Below are 23,223 nucleotides of genomic sequence, written 5' to 3' on the forward strand. Positions count from 1 at the left end.
ACTGCTTGGTAGCCAAAGGTGAGCAGAAATCCCATGCAGGTGAGTGCATTGAATTCTATCAAGGGAGCAAGCAGAGGTGGAGGACAGAAGGATCTCTCCATTCCTCTTCCATCAGTCCTCTTGGTTTTTCTCCGCTGGCTGTAGAGAAAGAGAACCTGTCCCTCAGCTCTGTTCCTCTTCCATCTGCCTGCTTTGTAGAAAGCTTTTTTCTTTTTTACTAGACTTCTAAGAGGCTGGTGTCCTGCATTTTCATGCTAGCTGAGAAAGAGGAAGCTTCCCATCCAAGACATCCAGCATAGGACACAGGATACTAGCCTGTTAGCAAAAATAGGTCAGGGTAGTAGCTTTTGCAAGCTTATTTACAAGACCGGACTAAGGAAGTGAGCAGGTCACTTTTAAAAAAATGATACATAATCTCCCAAAGTGCATATGCATCAACATAGGGGCATAGTTGCACATAGAGAGACAGGGCTGAGTTTCCTGTTTGCTCTTTATACTGTGCCAGCTGGGCATTTAAGTCCTCCCGGGGTCCCAAAGGACTAGTTTTCCTCTTGCAGCCAAATGGTATGGAGCTTTAACAGCACACCCATTATTTCCCACCTCCATTTTTTTTTAGACCAAAAACCTTACCTGGGTATGGATGGATTCCATTGGTGTAAATAGTTTCTGATGCTGGCTGCCCATTGGTCTGTGGTGGGAGAGGGCTGAATCCATTCACCCCGATGGGTGTGGCTATGCTGGGAACAGGTGCTGTGCTGATCCCCGGAGGTGTGCTTGTACCTATGGACCACCAAGAAGTTGGGGAGAAAGAGACAAATTAGAGATGGCCTTTGATGCTGGCTATTTCTCAAACACAGAGGATGGGTGAGGTCTCTGACTGGAACAGGTAGGAATCTGGTTGGTTGAAGTTAGGTGTTAAAAACCAATCCACTTCTTCATCTGGGCTGTTTTGCAGTCATCAAGAGCGAATGAGTCCTGGTCATTGCCAGTTTGGTCCCAAAATGCATATTTGAACGCACACTTTAGGCTAGTATGCGCATTACTGTACATGTAACTTCACAGGAGAACTGCATTGCAAAATTTGGAAAAAGTGTGAGCTCTGAATTCTGACCATGTTTTGGTCCATTTTTGTTTTGGAAACTGTCTGTCCTGTATGTCTGCCTTTGAATGTGAACTGCGCTGAATTTCTCTACCATCCCTAGTGGCAAATACCTGATGAGGGTGTCATGGGAGCAGCAACCAACCCGCTGACGTTAAACGCCGCCATCTGTTGCATCTGTGCCGCCGCAATGGCCGCCATGGGGTTGAGGCAAGTTCCTTGTGCTGCAGCCATCAGAGCTGCCTGCTGCTGCATTATCTTAAGGAAAGAAAGACAGGCATGGGGGCAGAGAGAAGGAAAAGAAATGGAGGAAGCAAGAGGGGCAGCAGTGGAGGCAGGGAAGAGAGAGGAGGAGAAGGAACAACCAAGAACAGGAAGCAGAGGACACAGAGGAGGAGGAGGAAGAAGGGGAGAAACAAGAAGGTGCAAGTTAGTTTTGCCTTTGTTACCCAAGAGCCTTTTCCAGCTGTTGACACCAGGCAGGGCAGGAATGTAGGAAGATGTCTTATGCTGAGTAGTGTGTCTAACAGTATTGTGTACAACAGCTTTTCCCAAACTGATGTTCTCCAGGTGTTGCAGGACTACAACTCCCACCAGCCCCCGACAGCACAGCCAACCATCAGGGATGAGGGGAGTTGGTGTTGAAAACATCTGGAGGGTACCATGTTGGAGAAGGCTGGCAATAGGACCCAGGCACCTTATTTCCCTGAGGCACCACTGAGGCAGCTCTCAGGCAAAAGGACCTCCCAGTTGGATACCTGCTATTCTGCTATGCTACCCATGGAATGGCCAGAGATGGTGCTGCAGTTGTTTCAGTCCAGGAACCAACAGAGACCTGGCTTGCCCTAACCTCTAGGCTAGATTACTGCAACACATTATACATGGGGCTGCCTCTGATGATGGACTGGAAACTTCCGCTGGTGCAGAATCCAGCCACCAGGTTGCTTACTGAAGCAAAACAGCTTGATCATATAATGCCAACCCTTGGCAGACTGCACTGACTGCCAGTTAGTTTCTGGGTTGGCCAAATTCAAAGTGCTGGTGTTGCCCTATAATGCCTTAAATCAGCGGTTCTCAACTTGTGGGTCCCCAGATGTTGTTGGACTACAACTCCCATCATCCCTGAGCTCCGGACTTGCTAGCTAGGGGTGATGGGAGTTGTAGTTCAACAACATCTGGGGACCCACAGAAAGACTGCCTTAAATGGTTCAGGACTGCAATACCTCAAGGACTGTCTCTCTCCATATGAACCTGCCCAGACCCTGTGATCATCCTCTGAGGCCCTTCTTTGTGTGTCTCCTCCACAAGAGGTCCAGGGGGAGGCAACACAAGAACAGACCTTTTCTGCAGTGGCTCCCTGTTTGTGGAATGCTCTCCCCAGAGAGGCTTGCCTGGCATCTCTATTACATATCTTTAGGCCTCTATAACCAGGTCTTTGGCTGGTTAAACAATTTGTGGCCTTTCAGACTGGGTGGGTGGGGGACACAGTTTGTTGTTTTGTTTGTTATTATGTTATGTCTTTTGATACTGTAAACCACCCTATGATTCTCAGATGAAGGGTGGTATATGAATTGTAATAATAATAATGATCATGATGATGATGATGATGTTTCAGGAATGGTTCCTTAGTCTAAGTAATAGAGAAAAGCACAGGGTTCCAGCACCTTCACCACTTGTGCAGAAGGGCAGATTTCAGCTTGCCCGACAAACTGCACCTGCCAAAGCCCTCTCTCCTGCACAGCAAGGAAAGCTGCAGGCCCTGTGTCCTCTGTTCCACCTGCACTTGAGTGAGAGAAGGTGCAAACCGAGCTATGTGGCCACTTGCCTGCCTGCTCTATAACAGGAACACCAGCCTGCCTTAGATCTCATCACCAGACCCCTGTCTATCTGCTCTAGACTGATTGGACTGCGTAAGAAGAGTCCTGCAGCTGAATCAGGCCAAAGGCCCCAACTAGTCCAGTATCTTGTTCTCACAGCAGCCAACCAGATGCCTATGGGAAGTGCCCTCTCCATTTGGGCTTCCCTGGAAGTGATATTCAGAGGTGAACTGCCTCTGACAGAGGAGGTAGTATGTATGTATTCTGGCTAATAGCCTTATCATTCATTCATTGATTTATCTAACCCTCTTTTAAAGCCATTCCAACTTGGTGGCTACATGTTATTGGAGCTAATCATGTAGCTTGGCTAAACACTGTATAAAGGAGGACTGTGATGTTTGCCTCTGACACTGCAGCCTTCTGCCTACTTCTCTTTGCTATCTGGCAACAGTTTCCTTTGGAACAGCTACCAGGACAAAGAGCAGCAGCATCTCCTCCAGAGGTTGACACTTCATCCATATCTTCCACCTCCAAACCTCTGTTCTGGGCTCTTAGAGCTTGCAAGGCCTTTTCCTTTGGTGATCTCTCTCCACTGTTGACACTCCTACTCTGTTCAGCTCCCAGCTAATCTTTCAGCTTACACAGGAGTCAACAAGCCACCTGGGCCCATCAGACCTCTTGACTTGTCTTCCCAGTTAATGCAAAACCTGCTTTCCCAAGAAGGCAACCTCCAGATTTTTTGGAGAACAACTTCCATCATCCACCCTGGTTGGGGCTGATAGGAATTGTGGTACAAAGCATAGCAGGAGCACCAGCTGTCGTCCTTGGAAGCTGTCTCTGCCATCCAGTGTGAGTTCACCGCCCACCTACAGCTAAGCTAGCCCCCTCTGGCTTGTCCAGTTCTAAATGCGTCCACCTTATAGGCCTGACAGTGTATTGCAGCATCTCCTACCGCTTGCGTATATGCCCCGTAGGCTCCAAACTGGATCGTCATTGGATTGAAGATCCCCAGCTGTCCTGCCATCTGATGCATCCGCCGAAGGGTCCTCTCCTTGTCCGTGTCAGCAAACTTCACCACCAGGCTGGACGATGCTCCCTAGCAGAGTGGACAGAGAAACAGAGGCACAAACAGAGAGAGTGGGGCAGAGTGTATCCATTGCTCCTGTATGAAGCGGTGGCAGCTGGCACATAATTCACATCCCCACCCCCACCCCTCCAGCAAGGACAAGCAATACGGATGATGGCATAAGGATAACAACTAGGGCACATCATTTCTGCTAGAGAGACACAGGCAGGCGTTAGGCTAGCCAAACAGGTGTGCTGAAAAAGTGGTTTGAGTGGATCCTTTGAGAAACTGAATCATAGACTTGCAGAGCTGGGACCATGAGGGTCAACTAGTCCAACCCCCTGCAATGGAGGAATCCTTTTGCCCAACGTGGGGCTCAAACCCATGACCCAGATATTAAGAGTCTCATGTTCTTCTGACTGAGCCATCCTGGCACTTGCATGTAGCAAGATGGTTGTCTTGGACTACATCCCTCAATGCTTGGCCCATTGGCCAAGCTGGGTGTGGACAATGAGAGCTGGAGCCCAAGAACACCTGGAAGGACACTGGTTTACAAGCATACCTGCCAATCTTTGAAAACCAGAGTGGTGTTATTTTCTCCTGCCCTTCTTCCCCAGGGATTCAGGGGGGGCATGCATGGCCAATCGTCCTTTGATCTTCACAACAGCCCTGTGAGATGGGTTAGGCTGAGAATGATTGGCCCAGGATCACTTCAGTGGGAGGAGAACCCGGGTCTCACCAGATGGAAGTTCAACACATTAGCCACTACATGGTACTGGCTCTCAGGAGATTTTGGCCCGGTCTCCTGAGCTCCCTGCCCATGCCCCTGGTCCCGCTCCCACTACCCCAGCCATGGTCACCAGTCAACCATCTACAAAATTAGGGTTTAAATAAATTAGAAAGACATTTGTAAATAAAAGGACACAACAAGCAAATAAGCTTCCATTTACTTCTGGGCTCAGGCAAACTGGATAAAGTAAAACCTCTGTATGCAGTGCTTTTTTCTGGGGGTACTCAAGAGTACGCAGTACTAGCAGCTCCACCCCCACCACGTTAAAAGTGTGGCACTTACTGTGACAACCATGGTGAGTACCAGCACCCTTTTTTCCTAAAAAGAAAGCACTGTCTGTCTGACCTCTTTCATCTACCAAAATCCTCCCACAACAGAAACTCTCTCCTCTTTTGCAACCAGTCAGCCTAGATGCATGGCCAAGGTGGCAAAATTAAAACCAGCTGATTCATAAGCAGAACCTGCAACAAAATGTTGCAACGTTTGAGTATTTTCATGTTCCAGGCAGGCAGGCATTTATGCTGGCCTCCTCCTCCAGCCGAGCACTCTATTCTCCATGCCTCCCTCTTAGTTTTGTATTTTTCTTTTTTTGGTATTTCTGGCCATTGAGCGTTCTCACTTCTCATTTAGCTGTTCCGGTTTATTTTTTTTTTTTTTTTTAAGAGTTATTGGTACTTCTACAAATACGATGGTGATCAACGAATGTTCACAAATATGGGTCCACTTTTAAAACAGCATCCTCTGTATTGTAATTTATTCTGTTTGTAAGCCATCCTTCAACTTGAAGTTTCCCAGGACAGTGCACAAACAATTCATTGAAATCCAGCACGGGTTGTATCCAATTGCAGTGATATATTTGTTGTGCTGTGGGGCATCATAGTGCAAGGGAAAACATTACCAAAGATTTTCTGCAACAGATTTCCCAAGAAGAACCAGCTCCTGTGCAATAAGCTTCCTCTAGTGCAATTGCACTGGATTCCTTTCTTGAACAACCTTTAAAGTCTGCCATCCACTAGCACAAGAGCTCTTGTGCTCATGGACAAACAACGCTGGCCCCCTTGGTACTTTGTTATGGGTGCTGACTGTTAGCAGGAGATGCCTGGCAGTGCTATGATTTCCTCCACACAACAAACTACAGTTCCCAGGAACTGTGTGCAGGGGAAGCCATGACCGTTAGAGTGGTATAAGTGTTCTTTAAATGTATGGTGTAGGTGAAGAAGTCCTTCTGGGGAAAAAGTTTTTGAGGAGGGACGGATAAGGCACTTGGACTTTGAACCTCTGAAAATGTATTTCTTTAACCTCAGTCACCTTAGCGGGATGTGAGGAGATTCAGAAACAGCCAAGCATCTCCTTTGCTCCTCTGAGTATTTATCCCATCTCTTTGATTTCAATAGAGTGAGATAATTGTGATTAGCACGTACCATTGTGCGTGCGTGAGCCCCCCCCTTTCTAAAGACTGCTGCTGTTCCAACCAACCACACCAGATCAGAGTTCATCTTCAGCACAGCTTCCCTGCCAGGAGCAATCTCTGATCAATGCAGACCTCTTTTATAATCACGGCCGGTTCCCTGGGCTCTTTCCCCTTTCTTTCGCCTTCATTTAGAACTGTGACCTTCATTGTTAATTAAATGGCAGTTTTCTCAAGCCAGTGATTGAATTACCTCCTAACACCTGCCTAGAGAGCACAGCTGCTGATCAGAATAAACGATGGGCCCTGCGTTATTTTTACAACAAGTGATTTGATCCCCGAGATTCTGATCCAATCAAAGAGAGGATAAATTAGCCGGTGATTGGATTAAGGAGAAAAACACTGTCTTGTGAGGGGTGGGGGCCTGCTCTGTGGGGCTACCCTTTTCTATATGGCTGTGAGCGGCTCCTGAGATTGCTTTTCTAGTTTTGTTTTGTTTTAAGGAAAGAAAATGGTATTTTCATAAGGCACTGTCTCTGAGAGATTGCTTTATTGCTTGTGGTGTGGAACCTCAGTCCCTGGGGGCCAAATGCAGCTCTTCGGGACTCTCGACTGGTCCTCAGGACCAAAACCCTCTTTAAAACTTACTGCCAACTGAAATCTTTTCATCCAACCTATCTCATTGGGGCAGCTGTGAGGATAAAATGGAGATGATAGAGAACAGCAAATTTCAACTAGTCACCCTGTTCATGCAAAGTTTATCTGCTTGCCTCGTGCAAAGGAACTCTCCTTCCCTCTCCTTCCTCCATGTGCCCCCCCATTTTGTCTGGGTTTTCTTGCAACCCCTCCCCCCTCTGAGCAGGGGCACAGGGCGAGGAGAGGGAGGGAAAGTTCTGTTGAGCAAGTAGAATTCCCTGCAGGAAGTGGATAACTTGTTAGGGAATCACTCTGCAAAGAAACAAGTAAAGTTTCTAGAAGGTTCCAGAGGAAAAGAACAACATGCAGAATTGTAAAGGTGTGGAAACCCCAATGGAAATAGTTTTTTTCAAAAACGAAGGGGATAGTTCAGAGCCTGTGAATCCAGAATCATATCATTCTGTTATTGGACGTTTATTGTATATTTCACAATGGAGCAGATCAGATTTGTTATTCTGTTGGTATTGTGAGTAGACTTGTAAGTAATCCTATTGAAAATACATGGAAAGGACTAAAATGCATTTTTCATTTACAGAATACACTTGACTATTGTTTAAAATTATCATCTTCAGGATCAGAAGTTCATTCATTGATAGTGGTTGGGCAAAAAATCAGTGTCTGGGATGGTGCTTCAGTTTGGTAATTCTTTGGTGGAATGGAAGTCCAGGAAACAAAGGACTGCAGCCACTTCCTCCACAGAGGCTGAATACAGTGCTCTATCAGACTTATGTAATGAATTGAAATACTATGTACAGATTCTCAGGTGTAAATTTTACACTTAGGTGTAAAATGTAATTATCCAGTACAAGTACAGGAGGATAATCAGGCAGTCATTGCAATGGTGGAGTTTGAACTGTTTAAAGGTAGAACAAAACACGTGGAGATTAAATATCAAAACATAAAAGAAAATGTGAAGCAAAAATCTGATAAAGCTACAATATTATGAAAGCAGGCAAAATGTGGCAGGTGTATTTACAAAATTGCTTACGTTTGAAAGACATGCACAACTAGTTGAGAAGTTGGGAATTGTGTTGCATGGTGTGCGAATACTTTGTATATGTTCATAATACTGTTTTGTTTCTGTGCGAATGAGAGGGGGTGTAAGGGAATCGTTCTGCAAAGGAACAAAAGTTTCTAGAAGGTCCCAGAGTTTTTCCTTTAAATTTGGGAGTGGCACTCTGATCTTAATTAGTGTCAGCTGGAAGTGATAAAAAAAAGACCACTCCAGCTTTGTGTTTGCAGACACCTGATAGCAAACGTCTGTCAGAAGAGTGTTGCCTATGAAGTCTGTTGCTGTGATTTACAACGTCCTGGAGATAACTTTTGTTTGATACTGTACTGTTTGTGTTAACAGTCAAAAGATTTCCTTTGCAACCTTAATGCATGTAACCAGTCTGGGAATAAAACATTTTGACCAAGTCTTCACAGTTTGGTGAGTCATCTTTTGAAAAACTTTGTCATTGTTCCGCGTGAGAGAGAAAGAAGATAAATTCTGCTAAAACAGTTTAAAAGAGGTCCAGTATCTGCACAGTGAAAGTGTGTGGACAGTAACTTGTTCAATACAACCCTTGTGACATGAGCTCCTTGGAGGAAGGCTGGAATAAAAACACAATAATAAATGGGTAGTAGAGACATCACCTTGCCAACAAAGGTCCGTATAGTTAAAGCCATGGTTTTCCCAGTAGTGATGTATGGAAGTGAGAGCTGGACCATAAAGAAGGCTGATCGCCGAAGAATTGATGCTTTTGAATTCTGGTGCTGGAGGAGACTCTTGAGAGTCCCATGGACTGCAAGAAGATCAAACCGATCCATTCTGAAGGAAATCAGCCCTGAGTGCTCACTGGAAGGACAGATAGTGAAGCTGAGGCTCCAATACTTTGGCCACCTCATGAGAAGAGAAGACTCCCTGGAAAAGACCCTGATGTTGGGAAAGATGGAGGGCACAAGGAGAAGGGGACGTCAGAGGATGAGATGGTTGGATAGTGTTCTCGAAGCTACAAACATGAGCCTGACCAAACTGTGGGAGGCGGTGGAAGACAGGAGTGCCTGGCGTGCTCTGGTCCATGGGGTCACGAAGAGTCGGACACGACTAAACGACTAAACAACAACAATAAATGGGTAATAGATGTATTTTTTATGCTCCTCAGATGTGGGTGAGCTGAGATGATGAGTTAAAGGAGAGTGGGAGGGAATTCCAGCTGCTTAATTGCTGCGTGTTATGCTGTGATTGAAAACACAGGAACAGGGCCAATGACAAAGGCTTCTGGCTGCTTGAGAGCAGCCTGGGAAAGAGACTAGCACTGCTTATCTGTCAATTTCAATATAGCTTCCAAGCGGTTAGCTGGCCGCCTCTGTTTTTCTTCTCTATCTGCAGGGCGTACAAAACTTCCCCACCATAAGTCAAATTGTGGTGCATCTAGCTTAGTACTGCAGACTCCAGCCTTCCTTCTCCAGGCATTTTGGGCGAAAGTCATCACCATGCGTCACCATTAACCCTGCTGGCTGGGGCTGATGGGAGTTGAAATTCAAAACATCTGGAAGGCACCAGGTTGGAGAAGGCTGGTCTACTTCGGGGTCCTCGCTCCAGGGTCTTAGGCTGGTGGGGAAGTGCCCCAATTCCCCCAATGAGCCAGACTCCACTGCCATGTGAATATTCCCTGTTTCCTGATGGACCTTTTAGTCCCTGTCCTCCTCTTTGGTATTGTGGAATTGACAGGGTCACCAAGTGCCAACCTCTACAACCAAAAGGTGCAGAGCAGTTAAGGATCGCTGTGCTTGCTCTCTCCCACTCTGCTAGTTCCTTCGTCTACCACCCTCCTCTTGCAGCTGTGCTCATGAGGATGCTCTAGCTTTCATCCCACAGCAGGCAGGAAGGGAAGGGCTGCTGAAGTTGAAGGGCAGGGTGTATAATGGCTAGATCCAGATAGCCACAGTGAGGCTATCTGGGTTGATATCTGCTGGTCCCAATGCAGGAGACCCTGTGGCCTTCCAGATGTTGCTGGATTCCAGCACCCATCAGCCTCAGCCAGCAGTGCCGATGGTCAGGAATGATAGGAGCTGCAGTCATTCTGGGCACATCAGGTGATGTTCAGCCTATTTCATTTTTGCATGTGTTCATTCATTGAGCCATCCCGTTTCTGCATTAATCTGCAATTCCCCCCTCCCCCAGTATCTGCATGAAAATGAAGATTTAAGTAAAACTTGCATGTGCATTTCAATGTATTTTTCTCATAAAATATATATTTCCTCTCAAAATTTCTGAACTATATCTATCTATCTATCTATCATCTATCTATCTATCTATCTATCTATCTATCTATCTATCTATCTATCATCTATCTATCTATCTATCATCTATCTATCTATCTATCATCTATCTATCTATCTATCTATCTATCTATCTATCATCATCTATCTATCTATCATCTATCTCTATCTATCTATCATCTATCTATCTATCTATCTATCTATCTATCTATCTATCTATCTATCTATCTATATCTATCTCTCTATCTATCATATCTATCTATCATCTATCTATCTATCATCTATCTATCTATCTATCTATCTATCTATCATCTATCTATCTATCTATCTATCTATCTATCTATCTATCATCATCATCATCATTATCTATCATCTATCATCTATCTATCTATATCTATCTATCTATCTATCTATCTATCTATCTATCTATCTATCTATCATCTATCTATCTATCTATCTATCTATCTATCTATCTATCATCTATCTATCTATCTATCATCTATCTATCTATCTATCTATCATCTATCTATCTATCTATCTATCATCTAATCTATCATCTATCTATCTATCATATTGCATCAAGGAAGCACAAAAGCCTGTGAGTAACTAAGTTCCACTCTACAAATTAATCCAGGATATGTGGGTCTGGTCATTTTGTATCAATATACACAAGGTTAAATGCCTCAAATATTCAAATAAATATGTTCTCTCTCTGACTGTGCACAAACCACAAAACATATAAAGAACTGCAGCTCTCGGAGAGCTCAAATGCCCAGCACCCTTAACAAATGACAATTCCCAGGTATCTCTTTTTTTGAGGAACCATGTGGTTTAAATATATGCTGTATCCTCAGCAATGCCCTTGGATTCCCTGACACTATCTCAGATGCTTTATGGTGAAGAGAAACTTCAGCCAACTTCTTCCCACGCAAGACACCACAGGAGTAGAAGTTTAAGAACAAGGGCAAAGGTGTGGATGTCTTCTGCATAGCCCTCTGGCTGAACACAGGGAACACCTAAACCAATCCCCCATCATAGAACTGTAGAGTTGGAAGGGACCCTGAGGATCATCTAGTCCAACCCCCTGCATTGCAGGAATTTGCAGCTGACCCATGAGGGGATCGAACCTGCAACCCTGGGATTATCAGCACCACGCTCTAACCCACTGATTTGGCCATTTGGCCAGCACTTACCGGCATGGTCTGACTGCCGTGGAGACTACTGATAGCGGCTTGCGCCTCTGCATGACTCCCGTATTTGACAAAGGCACATCCTAAGAGGAAAGAAAGGATCAATGGTCAGCTCAGAGGCAGATCCAAAACCCCCAAAACTAAACCCAGAGTGGATCTCCATATTGGCAAAGCCAGTCAAGGTGGGGAAATGCAGCGGTAGCCTGAAGTCTGGCTCATCTAGGATTCTTTCTCCCCACTGTAAGGCAATGCATTGCCGTTATTGCAGAGTCAGGTCACAGTTTGCTTTTGGTAACGTGGGTTGAACAGCATCCCATGTTCCACTAGCAAAAGACAAGCATAGCGCCATCACTTGAGAATAGCGTGCACCTGCCTACCGTATTTTTCGCACCATAGGGCGCACCGGACCATAGGGCACACCCAGTTTTTAGGGGGGGAAATCAAGAAAAAAATCTTTTTCCCCCCCCAGCCCCAAAGAGCAGCGTACAGGGTGCGCACAACCTCTCCCTGCCGGAGGGGTTGCGAGCAGCTATGGAGCAAGCCAAGTTTTGGCTTCCCCTTTAGCCCCATGCAGCCTCTCCTTGCCGGGAGACGCTGCACAGGGCTAAAGAAGCCATAGCCCCATGCAGCCTCTCCTTGCGGAGGGGTTGCGCGCAGCTATGGAAGAAGGCAAGGCAGCAAGCGGGATGGATCCCGCTCGCTGTTTTGCCTTCCCCTTTAGCCCCGCGCAGCCTCTCCTTGCGGAGGGGTTGCGCGCGGCTATGGCAGAAGGCAAGGCAGCGAGCGGGATGGATCCCGCTCGCTGTTTTGCCTTCCCCTTTAGCCCTGCGCAGCCTCTCCTTGCGGAGGGGTTGCGCGCGGCTATGGAAGAAGGCAAGGCAGCGAGCGGGATGGATCCCGCTCGCTGTTTTGCCTTCCCCTTTAGCCCCGCGCAGCCTCTCCTTGCGGAGGGGTTGCGCGCGGCTATGGCAGAAGGCAAGGCAGCGAGCGGGATGGATCCCGCTCGCTGTTTTGCCTTCCCCTTTAGCCCCGCGCAGCCTCTCCTTGCGGAGGGGTTGCGCGCGGCTATGGAAGAAGGCAAGGCAGCGAGCGGGATGGATCCCGCTCGCTGTTTTGCCTTCCCCTTTAGCCCCGCGCAGCCTCTCCTTGCCGGGAGATGCTGCGCAGGGCTTTCCTGGCTTTTCTGGGAGGTGGGGGAATTCCCCCACCTCCCGCAAAACCGGCAGAAGCCGCGCGCACTTTAAAAGGGCTGCACGGCTTCTTCTGGCTTTCCTGGGAGGTGGGGGGATTCCCTCACCTCTCGCAAAAGCCCGCAGAAGCCATGAGCTCTTTAAAGGGGCTGCGCGGCTTCTCCTGGCTTTCCTGGGAGGTAGGAGAAGGGACTGATGAGGCCAGTCAGTCCCTTCTCCCTCCTGTGGAAAAGCCCGCAAGAGCTTTTCCCGCCTGCCTCCCCCCCTGCATTCGCTCCATAGGACGCACACACATTTTCCCTTGCTTTTTAGGAGGGAAAAAGTGCGTCCTATGGTGCGAAAAATACGGTAAGTGGCCAGATTTGCCCATAATAAACAGGGAGAGAGGCTGCTTCTTCCTGTGTGTGTTTCAGGGTTACAAAAAGTTATGTTTCAAATCATTAAATTTTGGGCCGATCCTTCCCCCCCACCCAATAAAAGGATTCAGTGTGACTCTCAGCAATTAAAATGTACAAAAGTGTAAAACAAGAGGCAATTCAGCAGCAATATCCATAATATATGAAAACCAATTCAAAGTGGGCATTCACAACAGACAACACAGAGTGTTGTGTTTTGTTTTTGCACTCTGTTAGCTGCCTGTTTGCTCAGAAATAAAGTTCACTACGCCTGGTTGGGCTTAGTCCAAATGTGCATAGGACTGCAACCTTTAAATCAGTGGGTTTTCTTAATAATAATAATTTCAGACCCACCCTTCACTGTAGGTCCCACAAAGTGAAAATGCAATGTTAAAATCGGTTTAAACACCTGACAATAGATGTCAAAACCAGGGTAAAGGACTGCAATAGCTCAAGGACTGCCTCTCTCCATAAGAACATGCCCAGATTCTGTGATCATCCTCTGAGGCCCTTTTTCGTGTGCCTCCTCCACGTGAGGTCCAGAGGCTGGCAACACGAGAATAAGGACCTTTTCTGTGTTGGCTCCCCATTTGTGGAATGTTTTCCCCTGGAAGGTTCACCTGGTGCCTTCATTATATGTTTTTAGGCAGCAGGCAAAAGCATTCCTCTTCAACCAGGCCTTTGACTGATTAATATTCCACAGCCTTTTAAATGTGTCTATGAGAAGGGTATTGTTTTGCTGTTTAGTTTTAATTATTTACTTGTTTTATCCTGCATCTTATTCTGTGAACCACCCTGCGTTCTTATGATGAAGGGAGGTATAATAATAATAATAATAATAATAATAATAATAATAATAATACTGTAGGTGCTCAGAAGCATTGGAGCATATTACTAGCAAGTATCAGGCAATGGGAAAGTAGCAGCTATTCTGGTGACTGGGGGCGGCCGCCGAGACCACATAACACTGGTCTTGAAAGACCTACATTGGCTCCCAGTATGTTTCCAAGCACAATTCAAAGTGTTGGTGTTGACCTTTAAAGCCCTAAACGGCCTTGGCCCAGTATACCTGAAGGAGCGTCTCCACCCCCATCGTTCTGCCTGGACACTGAGGTCCAGTGGCGAGGGCCTTCTGGCAGTTCCCTCCCTGCAAGAAGTCAAGTTACAGGGAACCAGGCAGAGGGCCTTCTCAGTAGTGGTGCCTGCCCTGTGGAACGCCCTCCCATCAGATGTCAAAGAAATAAACAACTACCTGACATTTAGAAGACATCAGGGAAGTTTTTAATGTGTGACATTTGAATGTATTTTTAATCTTTGTTGGAAGCCGCCCAGAGTGGCTGGGGAAACTCAGCCAGATGTGTGGGGTACAAATAAATAATTATTATTATTATTATTATTATTATTGCATAGGGAATATGTGCTGAAGCAAAAGGCAAGTCCAGACCCAGATTGGAACAGGTAGATCCCAGCGTTCGGACCCACTTCTTTTGGCCACCCCTCTATACCCCTCTATACCCCTCTATACGCGGGTGGCGCTGTAAGGACGCGGGTGGCGCTGTGGGTAAAAGCCTCAGTGCCTAGGGCTTGCCGATTGAAAGGTCAGCGGTTCGAATCCCCGCTCGGTCCCAGCGCCTGCCAACCTAGCAGTTCGAAAGCACCTCCCGGTGCAAGTAGATAAATAGGGACCGCTTACTGGCGGGAAGGTAAACGGCGTTCCGTGTGCTGCGCTGGCTCGCCAGATGCAGCTTGTCACGCTGGCCATGTGACCCGGAAGTGTCTGCGGACAGCGCTGGCTCCCGGCCTATAGAGTGAGATGGGTGCACAACCCTAGAGTCTGTCAAGACTGGCCTGTACGGGCAGGGGTACCTTTACCTTTACCTTTACCTATATTATTATTTATATTCTGGATTCTCCTGTGCAAAATAATAGCTGGCCGAGATATGCTTGCATGGCAGACATTGCAGGGAGGATCTTGATCTCAGCCCTGAATAACTCCTCCCATTCCCTTTTACAAGGTTGTACCTCATACTGGTCCATTTAGCTTAGTTTTGTCTGCACTGACTGGCAGACGTTCTACAGGATTTCAGATTTCACCTGCAGATGCCAGCAGGGATTGAACCTGGGAACGTCTGCCTGCAGAGCACAGATGCTCTACTATTGAGCTGTGGCCCTTCCCCATAGTAGGAAACAGCGAGCTGCGTCACCCCTTTCTGGTGTTGCCGATGTCATTCTCCGCCACTTCTTGTTCCTCACCTTTACTGGCTCCATCGGGGCCTCTGAGGATGGTGCATTCTTCGATCTGGCCAAAGGGCTCAAAGAGTCGCCGGACGTCATCCTCACTCTGCTGCTTCCCCAGCATGCCCACAAAAAGCTTCCTGTCTTCTAAAAACAAACCACTCCTCATTAGCAAGAGCCACGCAAAGCCACACGCGATTAGTAGGGCAGAACAGGAGCACAGGTGGGGGCTTATTGACTTGGCGGCTGGTCCAGGCCAGGGCTTTGGACGACAACTATGAACCCTTGCAGGGGCTTGCCGGACGGGCGAATGGCCTTTGTGTCTGGGCTGCTGTTCTGAATCATACTTACTTGCATTGAACTCAATGGGGTGTATTTCTGAGTACATCAGGACATAAGAACAACCCTGACCCACCAAGCCTAGCAACCTGTTCTCAGCCTGCAAGCATTGTGAATTTGTCACGAGTCCCAAAGAGGTGTCATGGGGGTGGGGTGTCTGAGACAAAGAAGGGATGGGAGGGACCATTAGGTGGGACCCAGCAGGATGGGAGAAGGATGGGTGGGACCTAAGAAGTGTCAGAGAGCCAGTGTGGTGTAGTGGTTAAGAGCGGTAGACTCGTAATCTGGGGAACCGGGTTCGCGTCTCCGCTCCTCCACATGCAGCTGCTGGGTGACCTTGGGCCAGTCACAATTCTTTGAAGTCTCTCAGCCCCACTCACCTCACAGAGTGTTTGTTGTGGGGGAGGAAGGGAAAGGAGAATGTTAGCCACTTTGAGACTCCTTCAGGTAGTGATAGAGCGGGATATTAAATCCAAACTCTTCTTCTTCTTCTTCTGTTAAGAGTCTAGGGCTGGGGGGAGGGGCTGGCCTGGAGGATAGTGAGCTGGATCCTAAGGAGGGACCAAGTGGGGCATTCTAATCCAGCATCACGAGACCCCCCCAGCCCATTCTCCCCTGTTGAGCAGCCACCTTTGGTGCCTTCTGCTATCAGTGATGCGCTTCCTTTGAAGAAGGAGGCTGCTGAGCATAAATCAGATGAAACTTGGTCTCCAAGGACACAGAGATGCCAGTGTTGGTGCAAAAAGACCTTGTGAGCTCAACTCACTGAGAGGAATGCCTGTTTGCTTGCCCAGTTTGGAGACTCGGACCATTTGCCACACTAAGTGCCTGTCCCATCCTTTAAAAAGAAGGCACAGGGGGTGTCTTGTTGGGTCAGTATCTTAGCTCATGCTTAGCCATGTGCCTTTCACCCTTGCCTTCCCTATGTACTGCGCTCATCTTCACCGTCAAGATTTTGGTAGAAACAGAAACCCAAGTTTGAGTCATTCATGCAGCAGTGGGGGCCAGGACAGTATCACGTTTACAATTTCCTTGCAATTTCATAGCTGATTTCTTACGTGCCATGTTTATTTCAGTGTCCGAGATGATGCTCTGTTTTGTTGCTAATACAGTCATACCTCGGGTTGAATGCGCTTCGGGTTGAGTGCATTCAAGTTGCGCTCTGCGGCAACCCGGAAGTAACGGAGTGAGTTACTTCCGGGTTTCGCCGCTTGCGCATGCGCAGGTGCTCAAAATTATGTCATGCGCATGCGCAGAAGCAACGAAAAGTGACACGCGCATGCACAGATGTGCCGTTGCTAGTTACGTTTGCTTCTAGTTATGAATGGGCTCCGGAACGGATCCTGTTCGTATCCAGAGGTACCATTGTAGTGCTTTATAGAATGTGGGCCTTCTCTGGTATTTCCATAGTTGCTGTCTACTGAAGATGTTTTAACATTTTGTCAGTGGCTTAGATGTTCTGTTTAAATACCAGGGGTATATAAATTGTCAAGCAACTAGGAGAAATCCAGTGGGCGCAGTGTCTGCATGCTAGGGATTCCTCGATTCATGGACTTGGGGGAGGCCAGAGGTACAGAATCCCCTACAGACATTGAAGTCCTCCAATGAAAGAGAGCCCAGCATCCTTTTAAGTAACTGGTCACCTTTACCATCACCTAACAGCCAACCAAAATCTGCCCTCCTACAACTTTGGCCCATTAGATCAAGTTCTACCCTCCGCAGCAGCAGAGAACAAATTTTTGCCCTCATTCACTCAGTGGTGATTGGCCCACTAGCGTAAATGAGGCAGTGCCCCACTACACCTCAGAAGGAATGTTTTTAACTGCATTATTATTATTATCATTACTACTATTATTATTATCATTAGGGCTTTTTGTGACAGTACTCACTTGTACAGAGTACTATCATTTATGTTTTTGCTGCCCGTGGCTGCCATTTTGTGCGGGCACCCCCAGCACTTTTATCAAGATAGGAGCACTGGCACCTCATCATTAAAACAAAAAAGAGCTGCTATTATTATTAAGGTAAAGGATCCCAGTTAAGTCCAGTCAAAGGCAACTATGGGGTTGCAGTGCTCATCTCGCTTTCAGGCCGAGGGAGCTGGCGTTTGTCCGCAGACAGCTTTCCGGGTCATGTGGCCAGCAGGACTAAACCGCTTCTGGCACAACGGAACACCGTGACAGAAACCAGAGCACACGGAAACACTGTTTACCTTCCTGCCACAGCGGTACCTATTTATTTACTTGCACTGGCATGCTTTCAAACTCCTAGGTTGGCAAAAGCTGGGACAGAGCAACGGGAACTCACCCTGTTGCGGGGATTCAAACCGCTGACCTTCTGATCGACAAGCCCAAGTGGCACTGTGGTCTAAACAATAAGGTAAAGGTCTGTGGACAAACGCCAGCTCCCTTGGCCTGAAAGCGAGATGAGTGCCGCAACCCCATAGTTGCCTTTGACTGGACTTATATGTTCAGGAGTCATTTACCTTTACCTTTACCTATTGTTGTTGTTACACTTCCTTACCTACACCTCACCATACAGTCCCAGAGTGGATTATAACAATTTAAAAATACAATTAAAAAAAACCAAAAACAGTTTAAAACAAAGTACAAGGCGGTGATCACTGGGGTCCTGCACTATTTCATTTCCTAAGTTTGCAGGAGACAAAGAGGGAGAGGTCCAAGGGGAATATGTGGAGAAAGATGGAGCGGATGGTGGGGGTGGAGGTTGACGAGAAGGAATGGGGAATAAAGGGGTACTTGGAATGGGAAAGACAGAGATGGAGGCAACGAGGCTCCGAGAGAAAGAGAGACGGTTAAGTAAAGTAGCAAGCCGTTTCATGGTTATGATTGACTACCCAAATAACCCTCCACTGCCAGCCCTGCCCAAGGGACATAAATAACTTAAACATCATTGGAGTGATGGTAAATAATGAGTGTTTCGCGATTATTGCCGGCATCTGTCTTCCACGGCCCTCGCACCAGCGCTGGGCTCTAACGGCGTCTGACAACGGGAATAAGGTGGCCTGTCAGAGTGCGCAGGGCGGGAAATAAATAAATAACAGCAGGGCACAGCGGACGCTTTGTCAGGCACTAGGAAAATTAGTTAAGAGACCAGGGCTCATACATTGTCTAGTAAAACATAAACCATCTCTATTAAAAACAACAACACCTGTCCCTGTATAGTGTTGTAGTCTTTGGCTTAGCTTAAATTTCCTTGACACTTCTCTCCTCACCGCAAGCGCTTCTTCAAAGAGGATTCGAATTTCTGCCTCACTTATGGCCTAAGCCGGAGTCTTGCTCCGAGCCAAATTCTTGCTGGTCTGCTGGCCAAAAAGGGAATGATAATGTGAAATTTGAGGAAGCGGCGGCCTTTAAGGATCCAACACTTCATAGATAAAAATAGGGACCCTCTTGTAGGGATGGAGGGGGGAGTTTAATTCAGATCTAAAAGGGAACCTATTGAGAAGACTTTTGATAAGAAATTAGAGAATGAAAATGTAAGGTGTGTATACTAAGTTTGTGAAAATGGATAAATAAAAATAAAATAAAAAAGGGAACCTATCAAACCTGCATTTTCTGAAACAATATTCAAACTGAGCCATCTTTTAAAATGTGCACTTCTCTAAATTTTGCAGTTCAGTTCTCTAGCCAAGTAGCATGTACAAAAATTGATGATGATGATGAATTAAAATTTGTATACTGCCCTAAACCTGCCAGTCTCAGGGTGGTTACAGCATACAAAAATGCATATACTGGGGCAAAGTGTTCATTAAAATGCAAATATGGGTGAAAATAACATGCAAAATTGCATTATATATGGGGAAATCGCAAAGAAAAAAAGTGCATACTGTATTGGGGGAAATTGCATAGAAAAATGTGTAAGGAACAGTTTGCTATGAAATGATGCTGAATTTACATGAGGGACAGAACTATCCAAACTGTACAGAAATTTATTCATGTATGTGACTACAGTGGCAAGAATGATACTTGACCAAAAATGGAAAGAAGAAGAAGTCCCAGCGAAAAAAGAATGGATACAAAAACTTATGGAATATGCAGAAATGGCGAAACTTATCGGAAAAATAAGAAAACAAACCTTTTATAAAAGAATGGAAATGGTTTACTGAATATTTACAAATAAACTGTAAACAGATGAGAACATTGGCAGGATTGTTGTAATAACCTGCAGTTTTATAAGAGTATATATTTAAAGTAGATGAATGAATGAGCAAATTAATTTGGATATGCAGAAAATATTAAAAAATAAATTTAAGGAACCGCAGAAAGGGGGGGGGGGAGAAGTCGAGTTTTGAAATGTTGAAATGATTGTAAAATTATTGAAATGTATAAAATTGAAATTATTATTATTATTATTAAAGATAATAATAATAAAGCAATGATTGACTGGGCACCTACAATGCTGTACATAAAAAGAGAGCTTAAGGAACTGCAGAAAGTGGGGGAAGGAAGTCAAATTTTGAAATGTTCAAATGATTGTAAAATTATTGAAATGTATAAACCTGAAAATCATTAATAATAACAATAAGAATTTTCATGAGGTGCTAAATCAAAAATATGCAAAGAGATGTGGAAATGTGAAGACTAGAAAAATGAGAACTGAAACTGACAGATCCTCAAGGCTAATATCTGCACCTGACATCTTGGGGGCAGCTGTCAGGGTTCAAATGCCCCACCAGGGTGCACAGCTAATGCTTATGTTGGAATCCTCTTTATTATTATTTTCTGACCCAGCACTCCCGGTGGCAGCTGACTGAAGCCACCCCTTTAATTTCCCACAATGCTCTTGATGCAGCATCACCCTGGAGCATCGTGGGAAATCACGGCTGCCCTGTGTTGCTCACAGTCATGCCATTACTGCAGGGCAAACCCACCTGAGCCCACTGCCAAAGGACCTTTTGCCCCTTGCCCCCTCAGACCTCGATCCAGTTCTGTCTATACTCATTCTTCCAAGCCCTGCTGAAGGCTGTATTCCTTCTTATCCCTTTTGTATGCATTCATTCTGGTTCTCCTTCATTTCAAAAAGCCAAAGAGGGGCTTGCTCTTTTTCATAAGCCCACCCCACAGACCAATGCAACTGTGCCGGCCGGATTGGGGAGCTATTAATTCAAAGTGGCCTCCTGCACTTTTAATGATTTCATTCCTAGGCGAGATAGAGGCATACAGTGGTCCCTCGCAAGATGAAATTAATTCGTTCCGTGAGTTTTCGTCTTGCGATTTTTTTCGTCTTGCGAAGCACGGTTTCGGAAAAGTTTTGGAAAAGCTTCAAAAATCACCAAAGTCTTCAAAAACCTCAAAAAAGGCTACCACACTGCGTGCTATGAGTTGCTCCTCGAAGTCAAGTCGCAACTGTATTAACGGTGTTAAGAAAAAGGAAACAAACTTGCAAGACATTTCCGTCTTGCGAAGCAAGCCCATAGGGAAAATCGTCTTGCGAAGCAACTCAAAAAACCAAAAACCCTTTCGTCTTGCGAGTTTTTTGTCCCGCGAGGCATTCGTCTTGCGAGGTACCACTGTATTTTGGTATATTTCATCTGATCCCCTGGGAAAACAGTGCAGGGCCAAAGGGACAGAGCACTGCTGAGCTGGGCTTTGAATCTAAGGTTTCTTGCATCTAAATCCAACAGTCCATTCCAGTGGGCTTGTGGGACTTGGGTGGAAAGGGCCAGCCATTCTGCCACAGCACGTTTTACCTATCAAACATCTCTTTGCCACTGACCTCTTAAAAGGCAGAGGAGCCCCCAGATGGCCAGAAACTGTGCTCTTGGGCACGTGCTCCTGGGCAACGAGAGTGCCATCCTCTCTGCAATGGGATTTCTCCTCCTCCACAGAGCCCGGCTGAGGCAGCTTGCTTGTTCTTGCCTGTCTATTGATTTTTAATCCCTCACCAATTACATTCTGTAAGTGGGTAATTTATTTCCCAGTTCCCTTTGGGACGCACGGAGCTTTTGCTGGCACCAGCTGAGTCGTGTTTAATAACTACATCTCTCTCTGAATACACTGTTATTTACCCTGCTCAAGCAACTGAACCCTGGGAATAAAACATCACTGGGTTTAAAATACCGATCCTCGTGTGCATTTGTCTGCAGACAGGCGCCATAGGAAATGGGGAAGAAGGTGCAGAGAGAGAGAGAGGAGAAATGGGGCATTAGAGGTTTGCCAAAATCTACCTATGTCTGGTTTGATGTAGGCCATTAAAGCAAGGAGAGGCAGTGTTCCATAGTGGTTAGTGTTGGACTGGGACCTGGTAGACCAGGGTGCAAACACCCCCCCACTCGCTCATGAAACTTACTAGGTGACACTGGGCCAGTCACTGCCTCTCAGCCTAACCTACTTCACTGGGTGGTTGTTGTGGAGATTAAATGAGGAGGGGGAGAATCATGTATGCCACCTTGAATTCCTTGTGGGGGGAAAATGGACTATAACTGCAGTAAATTCATGAATGAGTGCTGCTCAGAATGTTCTGGCTCGGTTTGCATTGAAAGGGCAACCTACCAAACCCACACTTCTCAAAACAATACACGAAAGGAAACAGCATCATCCTTTGAGATTTCTACTTCCCCAGATTTTGCAGTGCCATTCTCCAGCCTGCTTGTGTACAAAGATGCATATGCCAGGGCAAACTATGCACAAAATGCATACATTACGGAAAACAGCATGCAAAAATGCATTATGTCAGTGAAAAGTGCTTGCAGAAATGTGTATACAGTGGTACCTCGGGTTACATACGCTTCAGGTTACATATGCTTCAGGTTACACACGCTTCAGGTTACAGACTCCACTAACCCAGAAATAGTGCTTCAGGTTAAGAACTTTGCTTCAGGATAAGAACAGAAATTGTGCTCCAGCAGTGTGGCAGCAGCAGGAGGCCCCATTAGCTAAAGTGGTGCTTCAGGTTAGGAACAGTTTCAGGTTAAGAACAGACCTCTGGAATGAATTAAGTACTTAACCTGAGGTACCACTGTATCAGGAGAAATTTGCTAATGAATTTTCGTGAGAACCTTTAAAAATTGCCATTCCCCCCCCCCCCCACAAACTGATATGGAAATATGTAGAACTGAATGGAAGGCTGGAAAAAATGGGAAAGACAGATTCACTTATTCCTATGAGTTTCCTGCCAGATGCTGTTGGACTTTTAAATCCCATCAGCAACTCATTCTTCCTGCTGCTGCTGCTGCGCTACCATGCGCTGCAGTAAGACTTGTTCTCGGTTTACCAATTGTGGTTTGTTCAGGGACGTGCCTGGTGTTCATGTTGCAACCTTTTTCTTATCTTCGTATTAACTTTGGAGATGTGAACGTTCTTTCCGTTCCTCCACCCCAGGAAAACACAGAAAATTCTCAAAAGTCAATCTGAGAAACTTTTGGAGCGCTGGTTCACCTCTAAAATAATGCATGTATGTATAAGTTTTAATTAAAAGTACGAGTCCATCTCTCATGATTGTAGAGTTCGGTTTGAACAGATTATGGAAAAAGTTTTCCAATGTGGTTTTTGATGCCAAGCATGAAGCCAATCTTTGTTCCAGGGTGAGCTAGTGGCCTGGTATTTCCCCTAGAGGGTGCTAGACATCCATTGGCCACAATCCCTGCAGCTTCTTGAGATGCAGAAAGAGCAGAGGCAGGGGGTCACAGCCAGCTGAACTTGGGTGTTAGACCCATACTTTCAAGGCCAGATTATGGTATTCTGGTCAGCATATTGACAAGCCTTCAAT

At 46.1% G+C, this 23,223-nt stretch overlaps 1 protein-coding gene across 10 annotated transcripts in view; it reads right to left on the reverse strand.

Moving 5' to 3' along the window:
- The window catches only part of CELF6 (CUGBP Elav-like family member 6), a 196,493-nt gene that overhangs the window by 31,372 nt on the left and 141,898 nt on the right, over positions 1–23,223 (reverse strand). For 6 of the 10 annotated variants that reach the window (XR_003703713.2, XM_028706974.2, XM_028706973.2 and 3 more), the window contains 5 exons: positions 15,172–15,300; positions 11,337–11,416; positions 3,869–4,012; positions 1,213–1,357; positions 631–780 (listed from right to left, as the gene is read on the reverse strand). Coding sequence is in view for 9 of the 10 variants with exons in the window: in XM_028706974.2 (XP_028562807.1) it covers positions 631–780; positions 1,213–1,357; positions 3,869–4,012; positions 11,337–11,416; positions 15,172–15,300 (648 nt within the window). In the remaining variant the exon portion in view is untranslated. The remainder of the gene's footprint in view (positions 1–630; positions 781–1,212; positions 1,358–3,868; positions 4,013–11,336; positions 11,417–15,171; positions 15,301–23,223) is intronic. The other 4 variants (XM_028706970.2, XM_028706977.2, XM_028706976.2 and 1 more) reach the window with 2 other exon arrangements.

The sequence above is a fragment of the Podarcis muralis genome, chromosome 14 (genome assembly GCF_964188315.1).
Source record: "Podarcis muralis chromosome 14, rPodMur119.hap1.1, whole genome shotgun sequence".
Classification (NCBI taxonomy): Eukaryota; Metazoa; Chordata; class Lepidosauria; order Squamata; family Lacertidae; genus Podarcis; species Podarcis muralis.